Raw genomic sequence first — 21,347 nt, 5'->3', positions numbered from 1 at the left:
GTAGTTGAATGTTTTCAGCTGCTTATTACTCACAATATTTTGAGTGCCCACTTTTGAGTTTAGATCTGTTTGAAATCTATCTCCTTCAGCACATTGGAAGTGCGACATGCTGTGGTGATTACCGGATAATGATCTTCCCTCAGCTAAGTAATCAGTACTCCTCCAGACTGAGTAACTCATGGAGGAAGCACGGAGGGTGACAAAGGTGCAAAATGTATTCTGGGTGGGGGATTTCAATGGCCACCACTAAGACTGGCTCACCAGCAGCACAACTAATCAAGCTGGTCGGGTCCGAAAGAACATAATTGGCCTGGACTGATTCTGCAACAAGTGGCAAGTGAACCTTTTGGCGAAAACATATATTTGACCACCACGCAGTCCTTGGGGAGGCAAAGTCCTGGCTGCATATTTGAGAATCTCCATTGTGCCATACAACACGATCACTGTTAAATGGGGCAAATTTCAAACAAATCTAGCAACTCCAGGTTGGGCATCCATGAGGTGCTCTCGGCTATCGGCAATATACAGTGCTCCAAATAAGGCCAACTGAAGTCTTATACAGCTGCAACATGACTTGCCAGCTTTTATATTGAATGCCCTGACTGATGAAGGCAAACATGCTGTACACCGCCTTTTCGCATCTTATCCACTTGTGTTGCCACTTTCAGGGAGCTGTGGAATGCACTCCAAGTTCCTTCTGTGTATAAATGCTTCTAAGGGTCCTGCAATTAGTTGTGCATTTTCCTCTTGCATTTGATCTCCCAAAAAATGCTTCACCTCATACTTGTTGAGGTCAAACTTCATCTGCCATTTCTCCACCCAATTTTCCAACTGATCAGTATCCTGTAAAGAGGACTTCTCATTGTTGATAGGACTGTTTCTGCCATTGTCATTGCCAAGTGGTCTTATTTCATTTCGTTGTCAAGTCTTCATAGCAATTTGATACAATAGTGGCTTGAGTCATTATTGAGTGAGTCATTAGTGAGTCATTATTAAGTCCCATGATACAAAAAATCAGGAAGTAATTGGGGTGCAGGATGAAGTGAGCAAGTGGAAGATGAAATTTATTGTAGAGAATTGTGAACTGACCTCCGTTTGGTAAGAAGAATGACAAGGTGCAATATAAAATAAAGGGTGAAATTTTATATCTGTGCTAGAGCAGAAAGACTGGGGTATTTGTGCACAAAAATCATTTGTGACTGCTCAGGTTTAGCAAGTGGTTAATAAATAACACACAATCCTTAGCTCTACAAACTAGGTATAGAGCAAAATCTGTATAAAACGTTTATTTAGACTCTGTGATCTGTACCGCACACATGAAGACGTTAGTTAGATTAGATTACTTAGTGTGGAAACAGGCCCTTTGGCCCAACAAGTCCACACCGAAGCGCGACCCATCCAGACCCATTCCTCCTACATTTACCCCATTCACCTAACACTACGGGCAATTTAGCATAGCCAATTCACCTAACCTGCACATTTTTGGACTGTGGGAGGAAACCGGAGCACCCGGAGAAAACCCACGCAGACACTGGGAGAATGTGCAAACTCCACACACAGTTGCCCGAGGTGGGAATTGAACCTGGGTCTCTGGCACTGTGAGGCAGCAGTGCTAACCACAGTGCCACCATGCCGCCCAAAAGGATGTAGATAAGGATCATACATATGGTTTGGGTTGAGGAATAAATGCATTTTGAGCTGTGTCTGGATTCTAAACAGATTCCACGTTCTGGAGTCCATCTGCAAGTTGATTTTGTATGCCACTTGCAACACTGAAGGAACACAGATTCCTGAAGAAGGGCTAATGCCCGAAATGTCGATTCTCCTGTTCCCTAGATGCTGCCTGACCTGCTGCGCTTTTCCAGCAACACATTTCCATCACTTGCAACACTATGCAGGACAATGTAAAGCAGCCATACAGGAAACATTCAAATCTCCGGTCATTTAAAGTTACATCTCCATAAACGATAGCATTTGTTGATGTTAGGGAGTAGACTCCCTATAGTGGAGAAACCTGGAAGGTATGGTAGCATCTGTGGATAGAGAAATTTATGTTGAAGTTTCAAGTTTGTTATGACTCTTCAGAACCCATTCAATTCCAGAACTTTAGTTTCTCTGGCAGAAGTCTCCGCTTCCAGTTTTTATTTCAGATTTCCAGTATCTTCAATAGTTTGCTTTTGTGCAAGAGTGAGGGATTTCCATTACATGATTAGACTTGAGAAGCTGGTGCTGTTCTCCTTGGAGAATGGATAGTTGAGAGGAGAGGTGGTGAAAGTATTAGAAAAAGTATCGTTACATATGTAGTCAGAGTAGATGGTAGGAAACTGTTACTAGTGGTAGAAGGTTCAAGAACTGGATAATAGATTTAAGGCCATCTATAAAAGAAGCCATAGTAATATATGGAGAAGCAATTTTGTAGTGAATGGCTCAGATCGAAAATGCGTTGGTTGAGTGTGATGTCAGTGTCAATCTGTCATGGAATTCTGTCTCCAGAAAGTGCTTGGTTCCTTTTGAGCATCTAACTTGCCCCTCAGCCATTTCCAGCATCTGCATTTGAACCCAAATAAATCATCAGATGCTTTTACAATCAGTAGGTGATATGCTTCTAGAATGCTTCTAGAGTTCGAGGGACGAACAGCACAAATGTAAGATTGTGAACCTCATCGCCAAAAGGCGTAACAGGGCAGAACATAAGAAAATGGATTAAAGGCATTTTTGGCTTTCTGTTTCTGCTTCTCGTCTTCCCTTTTCACATTCACTTTGTGTCTCACATAACAGTTCTTCCATCTGTCTTTCACTCCATCCATCTAATTTCTGTAATTTCTTTTATATGTCCGGCCATGATTCAGTTATAAACTGGACCTTTAAGAGTCCCTGTGCTATCTGATTGTCGGGATCCATTCCCGAATACTTCCTGGTGGCCTCCTCGAGCCATTTAAGAAATGCAAAAGGGGTTTCATCCTTCTCTTGTTGTACTTCAAAGGCCTTAACAAAGTTTTGTGATCTAGGTGCCACCTCTTTAATTCCTAATATTACCATTTCTCGTAGATCCCGCATTGACTCCCTATATCTTCTGTCATTATTTTCCCAATGAGGGTCAACATTTGGGAATTTCAGTTCTGCTGGGGCCCCTTCTTCCCCAACTGGGTGCTTCTTTTCCCATTCCTATAAAGCCGCTCTCCTAATCATACCTCATTCTTCCCCTGAAAATAACGTTCCTAAAATTGCCATCAGTTCTCCCCAGGTATATAAATTAGGCCCTAGGAATTGTTCTAATTATTTGGCTAGTCCAACCGGATCCTCTATTAAACTTTTCATTTCCTTTTTTAAAGACCCTAACTTCACTGCTAGTTAAGGGAGCGTTTACATATCTGATTGTACCTTCCCCAATCGGAACCTCTCGTAAGGGACATAATTTTATATTTTCCATTATCTCTGCCCCTCCTTTACGTGTGGTGGCTCGAGTGATTCTGGGCCCCCTAGGTTCTGCATCTTTTAGTTCAGAGTCCACTCCCCTTTCTGTGTCTGGACTCGGTTCTACTTCGGGAGCTGTAGGCTCGTTCCGGGGAGTAGTATATGGGGGCAGCAAACACGTTAAGGGATCCCATTGTGGCTTCCCTTTTTTATTCTTTTTTTCCCCTGATTCCTCCGTATTCATGGGACATAAGTTTACTCCCGCGCTTCCTATCCAACAAGCCGCACATTCTGACTCTTCTTGACTGTATGTTTATTTCTGCTTGATGTATATATTTAGATCTTGGCACAGCCAATCTTCTTCGGACCCATATTTGGGCCAAAAGAAAATACCAGGCGCCTTAATACTTTCTCTAGTCCGAACCAAACAACAATAGTTTATCATTTTAGCCTTATCTTTCTCCCGCATCCGGGAGTTGTGTTCCCAATTACCCAACATTTTCCCCAAAGGACTGTCGGGTGAAATATATTCCCCTTTACCTTTATTTACAGATTTCAAAGTTTGTGCGAAGATTTGTAGCTCGGGTGCTCGTGGTTCTGTTTGCCAAGCTGGAAGTTTTTGTTGCAAAGGTTTTGTCCCCTGGCTAGACGACATCATCAGTGCTTGGGAGCCTCCTGCGAAGCGCTTCTTTGATGTTTCCTCCGGTGTTTATAGTGGTCTGTCCCTGCCGCTTCCGGTTGTCAGTTTCAGCTGTCCGCTGTAGTGGTTGGTATATTGGGTCCAGGTCGATGTGTTTGTTGATGGAGTTTGTGGATGAATGCCATGCCTCTGGGAATTCCCTGGCTGTTCTCTGTCTGGCTTGCCTATGATAGTAGTGTTGTCCCAGTCAAATTCATGTTGCTTGTTGTCTGCGTGTGTGGCTACTAAGGATAGCTGGTCGTGTCGTTTCGTGGCTAGTTGATGTTCATGTATGCGGATTGTTAGCTGTCTTCCTGTTTGTCCTATATAGTGTTTTGTGTAGTCCTTGCATGGTATTTTGTACACTACATTAGTTTTGCTCATGTTGGGTATCGGGTCCTTCGTTCTGGTGAGGAGTTGTCTGAGCGTGGCTGTTGGTTTGTGTAATATCACGCAAGGACTGCACAAAACACTATATAGGACAAACAGGAAGACAGCTAACAATCTGCATACACGAACATCAACTAGCCATGAAACGACACGACCAGCTATCCTTAGTAGCCACACACGCAGACAACAAGCAACATGAATTCGACTGGGACAACACTACTATCATAGGGCAAGCCAGACAGAGAACAGCCAGGGAATTCCTAGAGGCATGGCATTCATCCACAAACTCCATCAACAAACACATCGACCTGGACCCAATATACCAACCACTACAGCGGACAGCTGAAACTGACAACCGGAAGCGGCAGGGACAGACCACTATAAACACCGGAGGAAACATCAAAGAAGCGCTTCGCAGGAGGCTCCCAAGCACTGATGATGTCGCCTAGCCAGGGGACGAAACGTTTGCAATAAAAACTTCCAGCTCGGCGAACAGAACCACAGTTATTTACAGATCGATCATTACACGGGCAACTCCCCTATGCCTCCCATTGTTGCTAATTTAATTAATCTTATCGAGGTCTGGTGTCGCCTTCTTCCACACCCCCTTCAGGGTCCTGACGAGACACCTTACTCATCCGATTAATCTGACCAATTATATGCCTTTTTTTTTTTGAGACTTCAACTTATCTCCATAAATCACTTTTATGTAAGGATAAAAGAGATTAGTTAGAAACTGATAGTAAGGCAGTCATGACCTGTAAAAAGAACAGGAGTTAACATTATTTCATAGTCTGTAAAATCCTTAACCTTTAAAATAAATCATGTTAAAATTTTCATAGTAGAAATCAGATTCAAAACAGTCCTGGATCTCAAGCTCCAGGGAACAAAGCACAAACATTCAATCACCAACAAATAAATGTGCATTCAAACCAAATCACAAAGGGTTAAACTTTCTACTTGCTGTATAGTTCTCGCTCTCTCGCTCCCTCACTCCCCTCTAGCTTTTGAATATTTGTCTGGATGTCTGGCCATAAATTATTTACGAAGTGCACCCTCAGTAGCCCTTCAGCTACTAGCCCTTCTGACACTTCCTGTTTTCCATTCACATATGCTTAATTTTATATATCGCCAATTCCCCGTACTTTCGTACGTCCCGACCACCAAGGCAATACTTAAAGGTCTCTCTTACCTTGGTCTGTGCACAGTTACCTGGTCATTTCGGTGCGCCCCGTCCCACGGCAATTCCTGCAGCAAATACCGCTGCCCCCGGTCGCCCGGATATAACCTTTTTAAGACCTTTCCCTACCCGGGTCTTGTGCACGAGAGTTGCCTGACCGAACCCGCTGCGTCTGCCCGCCTTGTTTCCAGGGTGTCCCAGTCCGGATCGTACTCGCCTAAACCGTGAACGACAAGGGAGTCGAAGATCACCGAAATCGCGAGGTACACCTCCTCCATCGTCCCAAGAGTGTTGAGCGGTCGGAGTTTTGGATCCCGGAACGAGGCCCCCAATTGTGAGAAACAGAACTCACTCACAAATCAATCAGCCTGAGACAAAGCCTTGGAAACAATTTATTACAGCCTTGCAAGTACCAGACGCTTCTGCAATCAAGCAGAAATGCGTGCGTATCAAAACATGTAAACTTTCTTTGTTCAGTTTGCAAGTTGTTGAATCACGCCTCCCTTTTCTCATTGGTCTAATCTCATCCTATCAAAGCCGGTTACCTCACTTGTTTTTTTTTCTCTCTAGTTATTTTCTTATCTGGCCATCCTGTTGTCCTTTTATGTCTGCATTCTTTGTTCCTTGGAGAAAGTGAGGACTGCAGATGCTGGAGATCAGAGCTGAAAATGTGTTGCTGGAAAAGCGCAGCAGGTCAAGCAGCTCCAAGGAACAGAAAAATCGATGTTTCGGGCATGAAGAAGGGCTCATGCCCAAAACGTCGATTCTTTGTTCCTTGTTTGTTACAGCTTGCTCTTTTATCCAGTTTCTGTTATCATACTATAAGCTTTATTGTGAAATGTCCCTGCTGCTTCTTTTATGGTCAGCTCAAACCTTCATAGTTATTTCCTAGCTTAAAAAGCTATTTTTTTTTTTAAAAGACCCCCTATATTCATAAAAGTCTTAGCCTTAAGTATGCTACATGCTACAAGAATTCCGCGACCGTTTGTATAATGTCCCACCCCCCTACCTGCAGAAATTACATTTCTAACCTCCCACAAAGTTTGCATCAGCCATGTTACAATTGCAACTGATTATCTTTACTTTGTTGACGATATTAGCATACTCTGGGCTGTACTTGCTAAACAATTGTGGAATCGCATCCAACAATTGGTGTTTTATTGACTATTTTGTAAGCATACAGTTTGTAATTTGCCTCTTATGAGCATCCAAAGGAACATCAAGTTTTATTCAATTAGCCAGTCGATGGGCTATATATCAGATTTCAATCCTGCACTGAAGCTCAAATTACGTTCCTCGGTTTTGTGATGCACAGAAAATAATTCCAGGCTGTTAGCATCCTATTGGTGGAAAAACTCAATAGATTGCCATAGGACAGTGACTTATTTCCACTGGTGAGAAGTGACATTCATTCATATACAGGGATCCATTTTGTGCAAACAAGTGTGCCATCCTGTGCCTCCTCTTCAATTATCTTGAAGTGGAAGGAGCCTATTACATGTGTTAGCAATATACATTTATACATTGATTAGCTGTAACAATGCCATGGAGAAAGCAGAGTTGATGCACCAATCAGCTCCCTTTTCTTCAGTGCTATGAACTGTAGTGAGCATTTGAAATTTGACATCCCTGTCCTGATGAATGCAGGACAAAGCTATGGCGACATCGCTTTTCAGCAATATTTAAAGCATTTTCTCTTTTGCTAAGAAAATTACAAAGACTGTCTGTCTGTCACAAGTTCCGTAATCTAGTTTGTCCTTTGCAATGGATTTGCTAAATTTAAGTAAGACTGCCGCATTTGTGTTTCATGAAGGATACTTCAATTTTGAATTCAGTTGAAGAAAACAGCTGAGTATATTCACCTCCCCTGTCGTTTTTTTTTGTTCTAGGTGTTGGATAGTTTGTTAGCTCAATATGGTTCAGTCGAGAACTGCGAACAAGGTATGCAACTGGAAAAATATTTTTGCTGTTTATAGATCGATATTTACCGGTCAACTGTTCCAATTTTACAAAAAAAGTCACTTATGCTTTTTGTTCTGTAGTAAACACCGAAACAGAGACAGCAGTAGTAAATGTGACATACTCTACCAAGGAACATGCGAGGCAGTGAGTATTTAATCAACCTTTTTTTTTTCATGATTATTTTAATTGTGGAAATATTAGTGCCAAGAGTTTTGTGACCATCTTGGTGCACCACTTAAGGACTCACTCTAACAAATACTTTTTTCCTCAAGATTAATGAGAGTTTTTCCTTCCCATCTCTCCATTTTTCAATATCGTGGTTATAAATGTTCAGTACTTCAGTATTACTGACCAAAGTTGCATGCATTTGAAGTTTTGTTTACATTTTATTCGCTTGGGGGAGCGGTGAAAATGGGTGTCACTGGCTCAGCTAGCATTTATTGCCCTTTTTTTTTTTGTTTTCCTCGAGAAGGTTGATGGTGAGCTGCCGCCTTGTATCACTGCAGTTTACGTGCTGTAGGCAGACACTGAAGGAATGGTGATGTATTTCCACGCCTGGATTGTGAGTGACTTGGATATTTCCACCTTGTACTCATCAGGACAGAATCGCAAGAACATCACATCTCTTCATATTACATGAGAAAATGATGCTGATTTTGGTTGGCAAGTTGACTCTGATAGAGGTGTTGGCACTGAGATCGCACTGGGGAATGGTTCACGACTATATACTTTTCAGAATTAGAATCCCTACAGTGTGCAAACAGGTCCTTGAGCCCAACAAGTCCATACCAACCCTCCAAAGAGTAACCCACCCAGACCCATTTCCCTACCCTATATTTAACACTGACTAATGCACCTAACTTACACATCCCTATGGGCAATTTAATACGGCCAGATCAGCTAACCTGCACATCCTTGGACTGTGGGAGGAAACTGGAGCACCTGGAGAAAACCCACGCAGACACAGGGAGAATGTGCAAACTCCACGCACAGTCGCCCGAGGCTGGAATTGAGCCCAGGTCCCTGGCGCTATGAAGCAACAATGCTAACCACTGAGCCACCATGCTGCCCCCTGAAGTTGTTTAATTTCAAACCAGGCAACTCAACTGTAGCCACAGCAAGGCCATAAGGGAGTTTTTCAGCAGTACTCCAAATTTTGTTGGCATTTTGGGTTGTGCAATGCAAAAGTAAAATACTTTCAGATACTGGAAATCAGAACTAGTCAGAATATTATGTGGAAACTCTGGTCAGGTGACCATTGTAGCAGGGGAACCATTTTTTTTTCAGGTTGGTGACATTTTATCAACATTGAAAGAAGTTAGAAATGCAGCAGTTCTTTAAACCGGTAATAAGAAGAAAATAAGAGCCTGTGACATGGTGGAAGCAATAAAAGGAATGATAGAGCAGAGCAAATAATGGCAGTAACAGACCAGCAAAGAAACAAAATTTCCTCTAGAAGACCGATAAACTACAACACCAGAGCTACTGCAAGCATATGCTGTCTCAACAAAATTTGAGCAGTGGTAAAGATCAGGTGGTGGGGCATTAATTGGTTAGTGTGTACACACGTGCTCCCATATTCTGTAGCAGGTAGTTTTTTAACATGATGGTTGCATTCCTATGCAACCCCGCAATATAGAAAAATCACTGCTTTAGTAACAGTGCTTAAAGTGTTGGTGATGTAATCACATTACAGTCAGCGCACGTTTTGAAACTTCGTGCTTTAGAAGCAGTATCCCAAATTTGTGAATCGCCTTACAGCAAATTTGCGTTAGTGAAATGCTTGTTATAGCAGAGTGACCTGTACTTGTCTTCTGACTGCACATGTTTTACTGCAGTGGAAGTCCACTTTAACAAAGTTCAACATACCACAAAGTCACTTGTAGCATGGAAATGTTCCAAAAAGAGGCAAGGTCTTTGTTTTGCTAGTTAAAAATAGAAGAATTTGATTTCTTAATCCAACTATAACGTGGCATTACTTTTCAGACACTAATATTGAAGTGAAAATGAATTTGCTTTGTACTTTAACATCTCTTCTAGAGTTTTTCTTCCTCATTTTAAGATCCCTTTTACCACCTTCACCTAAAAGCACTTCTGCCAGATGACTAATTCTTCTGTTCCAACCAGCATCATTGTGACAAATTCATACATACACCTGATACTACAAAAGTATTACAGCTTACAACTTGGATTTGATATTGTGTTGCTAAGGATCACCGGTTTAAAGACATTTCTTAAAAGTTGCAATGTCTGCCTCACATTTTGCAAAGATGTATTCAAGGTATTCCTTCAAGTGAAGTCAGTCTGCAATTTGCTGCTTGCATGTTTCTGGGTCAGGCCTAGAAGGATGCAGTCGTTAGTTGTTTTTAATGTGAGCCTTGCTGATGTTTATTGCTTAGCTGTCTTTGTCAAGCTGATGGTAAGTGCCACTAGACTGTTGCAGGCCGTTTTGTGTAGTTACATTGATAGTAATGTTAGCAATTTTGTCTAGAATAATGAGCTTGTGTATGGCTAGTTAATCTGTCTCTTACAAGACAAAGACTGGATATTAAATTTACATAAAGGCCATTCCGCTAAAATGCGGCAGTTGCGTTCCTTTGTGACCTCACTCTATAGAAAATCATGCTATGGAAAACTGCTACAGAAACTCTCAATATGGCAGATCGGTATAGGAAATTGTTGTACCTGTTCAGAAAGTTGACGTTATCGAAACAACATACACAATTCATCAATTGTATTTGCTCTGACAAAACGTGCGTTATACCAGAACAACCGATGTTAGTGGATTATCCTTTCCAAAACTCCACTAACTGTTTGCTGTACTAATTGAAAGTCCATCAGGAAATGAAGATGTTCCCTACATTCTCCTTAAACTTCCAAGTGAAAAAAAACTTTTAACTAAATTCTATTTATTGTGCGTCCTGTGTGTATAAAATATAAACAGGCAGTTAACTATCAAAAACAAAATTCTGAACATAACGAGAAGGCGAAGGCTGAGGAATGGCTTAATTAAAAAGTCAGATTGGAGGTGTTCTTATTGACTCAGTGATGGTGTCCCTACTTCTGAGTCAAGGGCCCGAGTTTAAAGTACCACCTGCTCCAGTGTGTTTAATAATGCCTTGAACAAGTTGTTTAGAAAATATTTAGAAACCAGCTTGGAAAGAAACGTGATTGTTTTTGCAGTGCAGGATTTTTTTTTTCCCTCAACGCGTGAGCAACATTGAATTATGAGACTTCAACTATGTTTGTTTTTTCTGGTTTCTAACAATCTGCTCTAGGTAAATAGTTCATGATGGTAAGTTATACTTACCAATTGGATTGGGGAAAAAATGGTTTGGGATCTTGATTGGATTGGAGAGAGTGGGGTGGGGAATAAAGACCAGGATAGTTTGTTTTACTTTTGTGATTCCGATTCAAAATCGGACAGGTTTGACTCTGCGCTTTCTGTATAAGTGAAGGGATACTGTATTCTCTCTCTCAATTGGTAGAACAGAACATAATCAATACTAAGAGACTGAGTCAAAACTTTTTGGTCTAAATTCATCAGGGCTAGGACATAAACTAAACTTTGGAACAGCACCAATAGATGTGAGAAATAGGTGCTGAGTGGTTGGAATGAAGTTGTAGCTGAATCTGTTAATCAGTTAGCTAATCTCCGATCAGGCAGGTAGGCTGATTTTGGTCAGGACGTTGCCACTGGGAATTCCGGGGTAGGCAGTCGTCTTAAACATTTCTCAATGAAAAAGGCACAATATATGCATAAACTCTCTCTCCCTACAAAGCTTTCGGTCCCATGTATATTATGTACCTATACACACAGAGACACGCACACCAAAGTAAGACCAAGTGATGTCTTGAGATGCTCAGGATGTAGGATAGACATCCCAAAACATTGGAAAGCTCACCATTGTTAATAATAAGAGGTGGACCTGAAGGTAAAGTGTGTGTGGAAACACCAAGATGGCTGGAACAACGTTAGAAGTGGCAGGCTGAAATAATTGCCAAAACTGCAGGTCACCTTCTATACGAATTTTGATCCAGTAGAGTATCCCCACTCCTGGTACAAAACATAGGAAGGATGTATTGGCTTCGGGGTGAGGGCGAACTGCCTAAATTTAATTGTGCATAGACTCTATGGCTTAAGCTATGAAAAGAGGTTAAAGAAACAAGGGTTGTATAACTTGGAATTCAGAAAGTTGGGGTGAGACCATGGAATCTCTCAAGGTATGAGGGGGAGCATTTTAAGTAGATTTGGAGAAGCTTATATCCTCTTTTAAGGGAGTGTTGGAATAATGGGTATAAACCGTGAAAACATGTGACTTTAAGTTCAGGAGTGAAATTAGTCTTTTATGCACCAAGTTTATTACCATTTGCAGACTTTTAGATGTTTGAAATGTAAAGAAATATATCATTTTTGAATTTAGGTTGGGGAAATGGGGTAAAAGTGTGTATTTAGTGTTATGTTGCAGATCAGCCATAACTTCGTTGAAGGGTAGAACAGGCTTTTGAGGCGAAATGATCAACTCCTGTGACCATGTTATAATAACAAAAATTGCATTATGATATTGGCAAGCTTTAGTTTTGATAAATGGTCACTGATCTGAATTCTTCCAAATATCAATGATCTTGTTCAGTGTTTTCTGATTTCCAGCATAAGTGTTTTGAGTTGGAGGTTGTTTTTTTGGATTATATTGCAATTTTCTTAATCTTAATAAACCCTTGTTTATTAATGGAAAGCAAAGTGCATGTACATCTAGTGATGAGTATAAATGTTGTTTTCTTTAATAGGGCAATTGAAAAACTTAACGGTTACATGTTAGAGAATTGTTCACTAAAAGTAACCTACATCCCTGATGAGATGGCTGGTCAACAGAGTTCACAGCAACCTACTTCACAAACACGGCGTGGTTTTGGTCAACGAGGTCTACCTCGGCAAGGGTCTCCTAATGGTACAGTTAGACCAAAACAGCAACAGTCTGATGTTCCTTTGCGAATCATGGTTCCTACTCAGTTTGTAGGTGCTATCATTGGGAAGGAGGGAGCAACAATCCGGAATATCACAAAACAAACACAGTCAAAGTAGGTATAACATTTGCAAATTTTAATGCGAAGAGCATAATCACTTGGTTTCATTATTAAGATTGTATGCTTTATTCTGAGCTGGCTTGGGTAAGCGGGCAAATTATCAAAGCAGCTGTTAAATTCAATGAGCTGTGATTACTTTAGGTACAAATTACAAGTTGGATGCAAGTGCCAAATTTGTACATTACCTTGATTCCCTCAAACTTGAGGGAGTAAAAAGGTTGACAAGAAAGGAATTTGATGCCTTGATGCTTATGATTCCTTAGAGAGCAATATACTTTGTATATAGATCATAGACCAGTACAGTGCTGGAATAGGCCCTTTGGCCCATGACGTTATGCCAAATTAAATTAATCACTTCTGCCTGCCCTTGGTCCATAACCCTCCATACCTTGCACATCTAAGTGCTTATCCAAAAGTCTCTTAAATGCCCCTATTGTTTTATCCTCCCCCCACCCCCGAGCAGCGCATTACAGACTTCTACCACTCTCTGCGGGGGGAAAAAAGTTGTCACCTCACTTTTCTTTTTGAACTCTCTCTCTTCCCCCACCCCCATCTTTTAAATGTGTGCCCCCAAGTTTTAAACATTTCAATTCTAGTGGAGGGGTAAAGACTCTGACTGTCAATCGTATCTATGCATCTCATAATTTTATAGACTTCTATCCGGTCTCCCCTCAGCCTCCAGTGCTCCAGAGAAAACAACCCAAGGTTTTTCTAGCCTATCCTTATAGCTCATACCCTTTAATCCAGGCAGCATCCTCGTAAACCTCTTCTGCACCCTCCCCAAACTCCATATGCTTCCTGTAATGTGGAGACCAAAATTGAACAGAATACTCGTGTGGTGGAAACAAAGTCTTTTTAATTCAAACTTTCAGTTAATAACAAAGGGTGACGATTTCATATTTTAAACATTAACCATAACAGTTCATCAAAAGCTCTATTAACTGAACAGGTTCTATAGGCAGGTTCCACCTTAAGCCACCAAATGAAAAACCCCTCCTTATTCTTGGTCCAACTGGAAAAAAGTCTAGTTTTTAGGTAAACTTTAAATAGTCCTTCATGAACTTATTCAATTTTCCCAGAATCAATCCAAAATGATTAGCTTCCAACTATTTATTCCAGTTATTTTTTCTATCTGTCAACTAGCAATCTTCGAACTGTCTTCTACAATGAAGTATTTTTTTTTGGAGGTATTCCCTCTACCCCAAACTAGGTGATTCCTCTCATCTGGGTTTTACTCTAAGAGTTTGGTCTTTTGAATCCAATCATATCCAGTTGCACTATATTGTATCATCGATAGTCACCGGTGAAGTGCGGAAGACTGGAGGTTGGTTAATGTGGTGCCACTTTTTTTTTTAAAAAAAAAATTGGTGGTAAGGAAAAGCCAGGGAATTATAGATTGATGAGCCTGACATCAGCGGTGGACAGGTTGCTCAAGGGAATCCTGAGAGACAGGATTTACATGTATTTGGAATGGCAAGGACTGATTAGGGATAGATTAGAGTGGTGCTGGAAAAGCGCAGCAGATCAGGCAGCATCCGAAGAGCAGGAAAAAATCAACGTTTCGGGCAAAAACTCTTCAGGAAAGTTTTAGGAATAGTCAACATGGCTTTGTGCGTGGGAAATCATGTCTCACAAACTTAATTGAGTTTTTTTGAAGAAGTGTCAAATAGGATTGATGAGGGCAGTATGGTAGACGTGATCTAAATGGACTTTAATAAGGCATTCAACAAATTTCCTTGTGGAAGACTGGTTAGCAAGGTTGGATCTTGTGGAATACAAGGAGAACTAACTATTTGGATACAGAACTGGCTCAAAGGTAGAAGACTGAGGGTTGCTTTTGAGATTGGAGGCCTGTGACCAGTGGTGTGCCACAAGGATCAGTGCTAGGTCCACTTCTTTTCATCACTAATATAAATGATTTTGATGTGAACGTAGGTTGTATAGTCATAAGTTTGCAGATTATCCCAAAATTGGAGGTGTAGTGGATAGTGAAAAAGGTTACCTCAGAGTATAACGGGATCTTGATCAGATGGGCCAATGGGCTGAGGAGTGGCAGGTGGAGATTATTTTAGATAAATGTGAGGTACTGCATTTTGGAAAGGCAAACCAGGGCAGGACTTGTACACTTTATGGTCAAGTCCTGTGGCATGTTGCTGAACAAAGAAACTTTGAAGTACAGGCTCATAGCTACTTGGAAGTGAACCGTAGATTTGGTAGTGAAGAAGGCATTTGATATGCCTTCCTTTATTGATCAGAGTATTGAGTACAGGAGTTGGGAGGTCATGCTGCAGCTGAAAGACATTGGCCAAGCCACTTTTGGAATATTGTATGAAATTCTGGTCTTCCTCCTATCAGAAAGATGTTGTGAACCTAGAAAGGGTTCAGAAAAGATTTACAAGGATGTTGCCAGGATTGGAAGGTTTCGGCTATAGGAAGAGGCTGAACAGGCTGGGGCTGTTTTTCCCTGGAGCGTCGGAGACTGAGGGGTGACCTTATTGAAGTTTGCAAAATCATGAGGGGCATGGATAGGGTAAATAGACAATGTATTTCCCTGGTGTGGGGGAGTCCAGAACTAGAGGGCATAGGTTTAGGGTGAGGGGAAAAAATTTTGAGAGCTAAGGGGCAAGGGTGGGGTGCATATGGAATGAGCTGCCAGAGGAGGTGGTGGGGAGGCTGGTAGAATTACAACATTTAAAAGACAACTGGATGGGTATATGAGTAGGAAGGGTGTGGAGGGATAGAGGCTAAATGCTGGCAAATGGGAGTGGATTAGGATAGGATATTTGGTCAGCGTGGATGAGTTGGACCGAAGATATCTGGATAGGTATATGAATAGGAAGGGTTTGGAGAGATATGGGCCGGGTGCTGGCAGGTGGGACTAGATTGGGTTAAAATATCTGGTCGGCATTGACAAGTTGGAAAGAAGGGTCCGTTTCTGTGCTGTACATCTCTTATGACTCTGACTGTAAATGAGATTAGATTAAATTAGATTCCCTACAGTGTGGAAACAAGCCCTTCGGCCCAACCAGTCCACACTGACCCATTTCCCTCTGACTAATGCACCTAACACTATAGGCAATTTAGCATGGCCAATTCACCTGTCCTGCACATCTTTGGATTGTGGGAGGAAACCAGAGCACCCGGAGGAAACCCACGCAGACACTGGGAGAAAGTACAAACTCCACACATGGTCGCCCGAGGTTGGAATCGAACCTGGGACCCAGGTGCTGTGAGGCAGCAGTGCTAACCACTGAGCCACCGTATTTGCTATTTTCAAAAACTGAACTCTAAGGTGGTTGATTAGGTTGGTTTGAAATGCAGATTCATGCCCATTGACTTAGATTCAGTTCCCAGATAAAATCACGTTACCACAAAGGACTCTCCTCCAGAGCCTCACCCATCACCTGAGAAATGGTGAAACTTGAGTTAAATAACCCCCAGTGTTTGCGTTCTATTGAGAGAGCAGCCCTGGGGTCTGGAAGGATTATGGGAATTTTATCTCTGTAAGAAGCACAACTATGCAACCTGTCATACTCAACACTATTTCTGCAACAACTTCCACTGTTAATGATGCATGGGCTGCTATAATGATCTCCAATCAGAAACGCCTTTCACATTCATCCCATAAAACAACCTAAACCTCCCTTTCACATCCAGCAATAATAACAGGCAGACTTGAGTAGCTAACAGTCTCTCTTTCTTTTACCTCCAACTTAAAAATTTCTTGAAACCTTTAAAAATTATCACCTTTCTAGTTGCATAAAAACATTGTGATATAAGCATGAACAAGAATTTCAACAGCTGACCATATGCGGGAGTTTTATTTATTTGCTTGAGGTGGGAGCATCACTGACTGGGCCAGCATGTATTGCTCATCCCTAGTTGTCCTCAAGATGGCAATGGTGAGCTGCTGTCTTGAACACTTGCAATCCATTTGGTAGTCACTCATTAGGATGTGAGTTCAGGATTTTGATTCAGTGACATTGGTGGAACAGCAATATAGTTCCAAGGCAGGATGATTTGTTTGCAGGGGACCTTTCTGGTAATGGTGCTCCCATGTTCTGCTTCCCTTATCCTTGTAGGTGACAGTGGTCATGAGTCTGAAGGCGAAACCAAACTTCAGGGCCACCTATTCACCTTTGTGAAGAGATATTTAAGCAAACAAAAAGTTGTATTACAAAAGCAATCTTTCAATTCCCACATAAGTTCGATCTTGATATTTGAGTGTTTGTTTTTAATCTGTAACATTGATCTGCAATAAGATTGAGAAAGGCTTATTATATGACCATGTCAGAATCTACACCAGACATTTTTTGTCTGGATTGAAATAAGTGTCTCTTCTCCTCTTCCTGCCTCCCATGCAAAGTCCTTGAATTAACAAAAGATATAATTACTCATACTTTAGTTATTTATGGACAACAAAATGTTGTTAATGCAACATATTTAAATAGTTTACTTAAATTTTGAATTGTTAATGCCTGACCTGCTGTGCTTTTGCAGCATCTGCAGTACTCACTTTCACCTGGTTGATTTTCTGTGGCAGACTCTTTCAGATGTTTTGCTTTGTCTATTTAGCAGATGTCTGTCTCTGCCCCTCTTCAGAATATCCAGTCGATATAGGTGGATTGGCACTCTCCTCATTTCTTTATCTTAGTACTGATTTGTAACTTTTTTTTAAACTGGCAAATTTGATCCCAACACCTGTTTTGGAAATATGAAACGCAGCTGAAATCAACACTTTGTCAACCATTGTGCAGAACAGAGAAAATTGTACCATACCCTGTCAGTGTACTATTGTTATGGCTTTTGACCGTGGGGTGTCAGATCCTGGGTCTGGCATTGGGGAAGAGGAGTGGAATAATGTGGTGGAAGTCGTCTGGTATGTTGTGCAGGTTCTTTTTAGGAATCTTGGGAGGTCCCAGTCAACAAGGCAAGAAAACTAGGTTTTCAATTGTGTCTAATGCTTTTACTGGATAGTTATTAACTTAGAATCTTCCAAATTCTCTGACACTAAGCTGCTTTCTTCAGAAGGGGAATTACCCATTGGAATCATCAGTTGCACAGACAATTCCCCTGAAATGTGCACTTTACTCAAACAAAGCAGAACAAAGAGTAATGAGTACTTTTTACTTCCTGCTTTGTTGTCTAAAAACAGAACGGAGATAATTTTAGTGTGATGCACTTGGTTCTCCAGTCACTAGAGCAAAACAAAAGGACTTTTCCAATAGTTGGTCAATAAATTATCTACCACTTGTCTTAATTTAGATGCTTATTTTTATTTTCCTTCTGGTTAAGTGATGCAGAATATTCTGCTGTCCTTTTTAAAGCTGTGGATTTCAACATTTTCAGGTTGAGCCCAACCCGATTGTGTTGGAGAAATTTCAAGCCTTGTTCTCCAAATCACCTATTCTACAGTACCCAGCAATGAAGGCCATTATCCAGGCTGGGGAATCGGCATAGATCCTTCAAAAGGGGGAAGACACTATTTCTTGGATTTTTTTTAAATAGAGTTTATGTCCACGAATAGGAAGGGTTTGGAGGGATATGGGCCGGGTGCTGGTAGGTGGGACTAGGTTGGGTTGGGATATCTGGTCTCCATGGACGGGTTAGACCGAAGGGTCTGTTGTCCATGCTGTACATCTCTATGACCCTCCAGAAATGTATTTTGCTACTTAGGATTGAATATTCACTTTATGTTGCTCATACCTAATATTCACCTCCTTTTATAAACAGTTACTAGATACTACTTATTCTTAAATAACATAGACGTGGCGCCTTTTGTGTTTAGGATTGATATTCATCGCAAAGATAATGCAGGTGCTGCTGAGAAACCAATAAGTATTCATTCAACACCAGAGGGGTGTTCGGCTGCTTGCAAGATGATTATGGAAATCATGCAGAAAGAAGCTCAGGATACAAAGTTGTACGTACATCAAATACCATTTTTAATTAACATTGAGCAATTTTCGTTTGTACCTGCTAAATGGACAGGGGTTTTTAACATTGCCAGGGCATCCTGCCTTTGTTTCAAAAATGGTATCTTTTGAAGCAATTGGCACATTGGGAACTGCAGCATTCTGCAGTCCATTTGGTGACTGTCACAGTCGGGTATTAAAAATTTACAGCTCTTCCCTAAATTGAGTGTTGTCTGCATATCAGAATGATGCCGCCGCGTGCCCCCCCCACCCCCCACCAAGCCAAATTCAACCCCACTTTAAATCTAAACTGTGAACTTCCACTTTTCTAAGTACAAATATTTCCAGAATCTATGCAAGTTATTTGCGGTTCGGTTTTTGTTGTTTAAATCATTTCTATCCCAGATCCTTTGATTTGGCCTTCTGTATTAAAGCCATAAATAAATTATCAGTTACCTTTCTCTTCACCCAAAGCTTCCACTCCAGAGTCTTTATGGTAACCCTGTACTGTAAAGCCAATTATGGCAAATTTTTTAGCTGAGACAGCTAAGTCTCCTGGCAGCCAGGGACCTTCTGGGTAAATGCAGCATTCTTTACACTGTTGTACAGACCCAATGAGCCCCAAAGACAGCAGTAATAATTTGTGTGTCAATAGCTATCATGTGGCATTGCCCTGAAGATTAAGAATGAATGCTGGATGCTTTTGTTCATAATTATGCCAGTTAAGCAAATTGCCATTTGTAAAAGTTGAAAGCTGGGACTAAATCTCATATTTACCTAATTGCAGCACAGAAGAAATACCTTTAAAAATTCTAGCACATAACAACTTTGTTGGACGACTCATTGGGAAAGAAGGAAGAAACCTGAAAAAAATTGAACAAGATACTGACACTAAAATCACAATTTCTCCGTAAGTTTTGGAACTCTGGATTTCAGTTTTCTATGCATTGCCTTGATGATGATCCTTCAACAAAATATAAAATGCTTATGTTGGTTCTGCAGGTTGCAAGACTTGACTCTTTATAATCCAGAAAGAACCATTACAATAAAAAGCAGTATTGAAGCATCTTCCAAAGCTGAAGAAGAAATTATGAAGAAAATTAGAGAATCTTATGATAATGATATGGCTGCTATGAATGTAAGTAATCCAGCAATTGTTTAGTATAAATGTAATGCTCTTATTCCAGATTAGTTGTTATCATTTTGGACATTTTGATGATTCTCTTTTGGGTAATTTCTATAAGTGTCCTTTGTTCCAAAATCTGCCTTTTTCTTAGGTTTATGCTAAGTTTTATGTGGTGTGAGGATTAGTCAATTTTGCATAATTCAGCAATCTGTTAGTTGAATTTTGAAAATCTTGTTCTTATTCCATATATTCAAAAATCAAACTTTAAAAAATTTTAGACTAAAAAACACACCTTTGCCCTTGTACCTAAGTGTGGCTACGATTGACATCTGTTTATATTTATTTTGGTGGAAAAATGTTCTATGCATAAAACCTTTAGTTTCTTAATCATCAAGCTCGATACAATTGTTTTCTAGTGCAAACAGCCAAATATTTTATACTCATTCCAGGCCCTCCTTGTGCAGTAACAATTGGGCTTCAAACTATGGGCTTTCCCCATTGAACTTTGTTGCAAATTGGCTCAGGTGAAGTTAAAGTCATAGTCATAATAGCACAGAGACCCATTGAATCTGCACTGGCCTATCTGTATTAATCCCACTTTTCAGCACTTGGCACATAACCTTGAATGCTATCAAAGAAAATTGTCCTGGTGTGTGCTGCCTCCAGAAAACAACAGAATAAATTTACATTGACCGGTTGCTGTTGTACTTAAGTGCCTTTGAATAGTGATACAAGTCAATAATAGTACCATCAAGTGACATCGATCTCTGAAAACAAGTCGTTGGTGTTGGTTTTCATTCCAGCACAGCCACTTTGGCTGCAGACTTCATTGCCATTTTTTCATCCAGGTGTGAATGCCAACTGGTTAATAGTGGAGAGGCAAGTGTAGGTGTATGATAGAAAGCATGGCACAGAGAGTGTTTATAAACCTGTGGGCGTTGTGAAAACATGCCAACAACTGAAATCCTACCTGCCAGAGGAGATGGCTGTGAGGATAAGCCAATTATAATGGCCCTATGGCATACTGCAACACTTCTGCACAGCAGTGTTCCCAGCTCAATTTTCTTCAGTTGTGACAACAATAACCTTCCACCTGTTATACAGTCAGAAGACATGCAGGTGACTGAGAATTATTATTCTGCTCCATTGTTAAATCCTGCAACAATGACAGTGTATCTGTACCAGACTACAGCAGGACCTGGGCAACATCCAGACTTGAACAAGTGACAAATGACATTTACGTTGCATAAATGGCAGATATTAACCAGTAACTAGGGATCAGCTACCGTAGCCTGACCTTCAACTTTCCCTTGCTGTAAACAGGCATAGATTGCATCATTATTGGGAATTTGTGAATTTAACAGTCCCATTTCTGACATGATGATGGCTGGAAGGGTGGTCACTGAAACAGCTGAGATGTTATTTTGCCAATGTCGCAGGGCTTCAGAAATCTGCGTACTTTGACACCAAACACTCTGAAGTTCCCAATTGACTCACATTTGACCTCCACTTTGTTTGAGCTACCCATGGTCCCATCTTGGTCTGATTCTAATGAAGGAAGTTACTTCCACCTCTTTATCATTCAGTGATTTTGCT

At 40.9% G+C, this 21,347-nt stretch overlaps 1 protein-coding gene across 5 annotated transcripts in view; it reads left to right on the top strand.

The window, feature by feature from the left end:
* The window catches only part of igf2bp3 (insulin-like growth factor 2 mRNA binding protein 3), a 141,436-nt gene that overhangs the window by 79,043 nt on the left and 41,046 nt on the right, over positions 1 to 21,347 (top strand). For all 5 annotated transcript variants that reach the window (XM_087987051.1, XM_043689713.2, XM_043689712.2 and 2 more), the window contains exons 4-9: positions 7,553 to 7,604; positions 7,706 to 7,769; positions 12,414 to 12,704; positions 18,499 to 18,633; positions 19,413 to 19,535; positions 19,628 to 19,763. In XM_087987051.1, the coding sequence (XP_087843177.1) occupies positions 7,553 to 7,604; positions 7,706 to 7,769; positions 12,414 to 12,704; positions 18,499 to 18,633; positions 19,413 to 19,535; positions 19,628 to 19,763 (801 nt within the window). The remainder of the gene's footprint in view (positions 1 to 7,552; positions 7,605 to 7,705; positions 7,770 to 12,413; positions 12,705 to 18,498; positions 18,634 to 19,412; positions 19,536 to 19,627; positions 19,764 to 21,347) is intronic.

This window comes from Chiloscyllium plagiosum, unplaced genomic scaffold (assembly GCF_037043375.1).
Source record: "Chiloscyllium plagiosum isolate Xiang-an unplaced genomic scaffold, Cpla_swu_hap1 HiC_scaffold_5, whole genome shotgun sequence".
In the NCBI taxonomy this organism is placed as follows: Eukaryota; Metazoa; Chordata; class Chondrichthyes; order Orectolobiformes; family Hemiscylliidae; genus Chiloscyllium; species Chiloscyllium plagiosum.
Note: the sequence above shows the minus strand (reverse complement) of the source record. Positions and strands in the feature narration are given on the sequence as shown.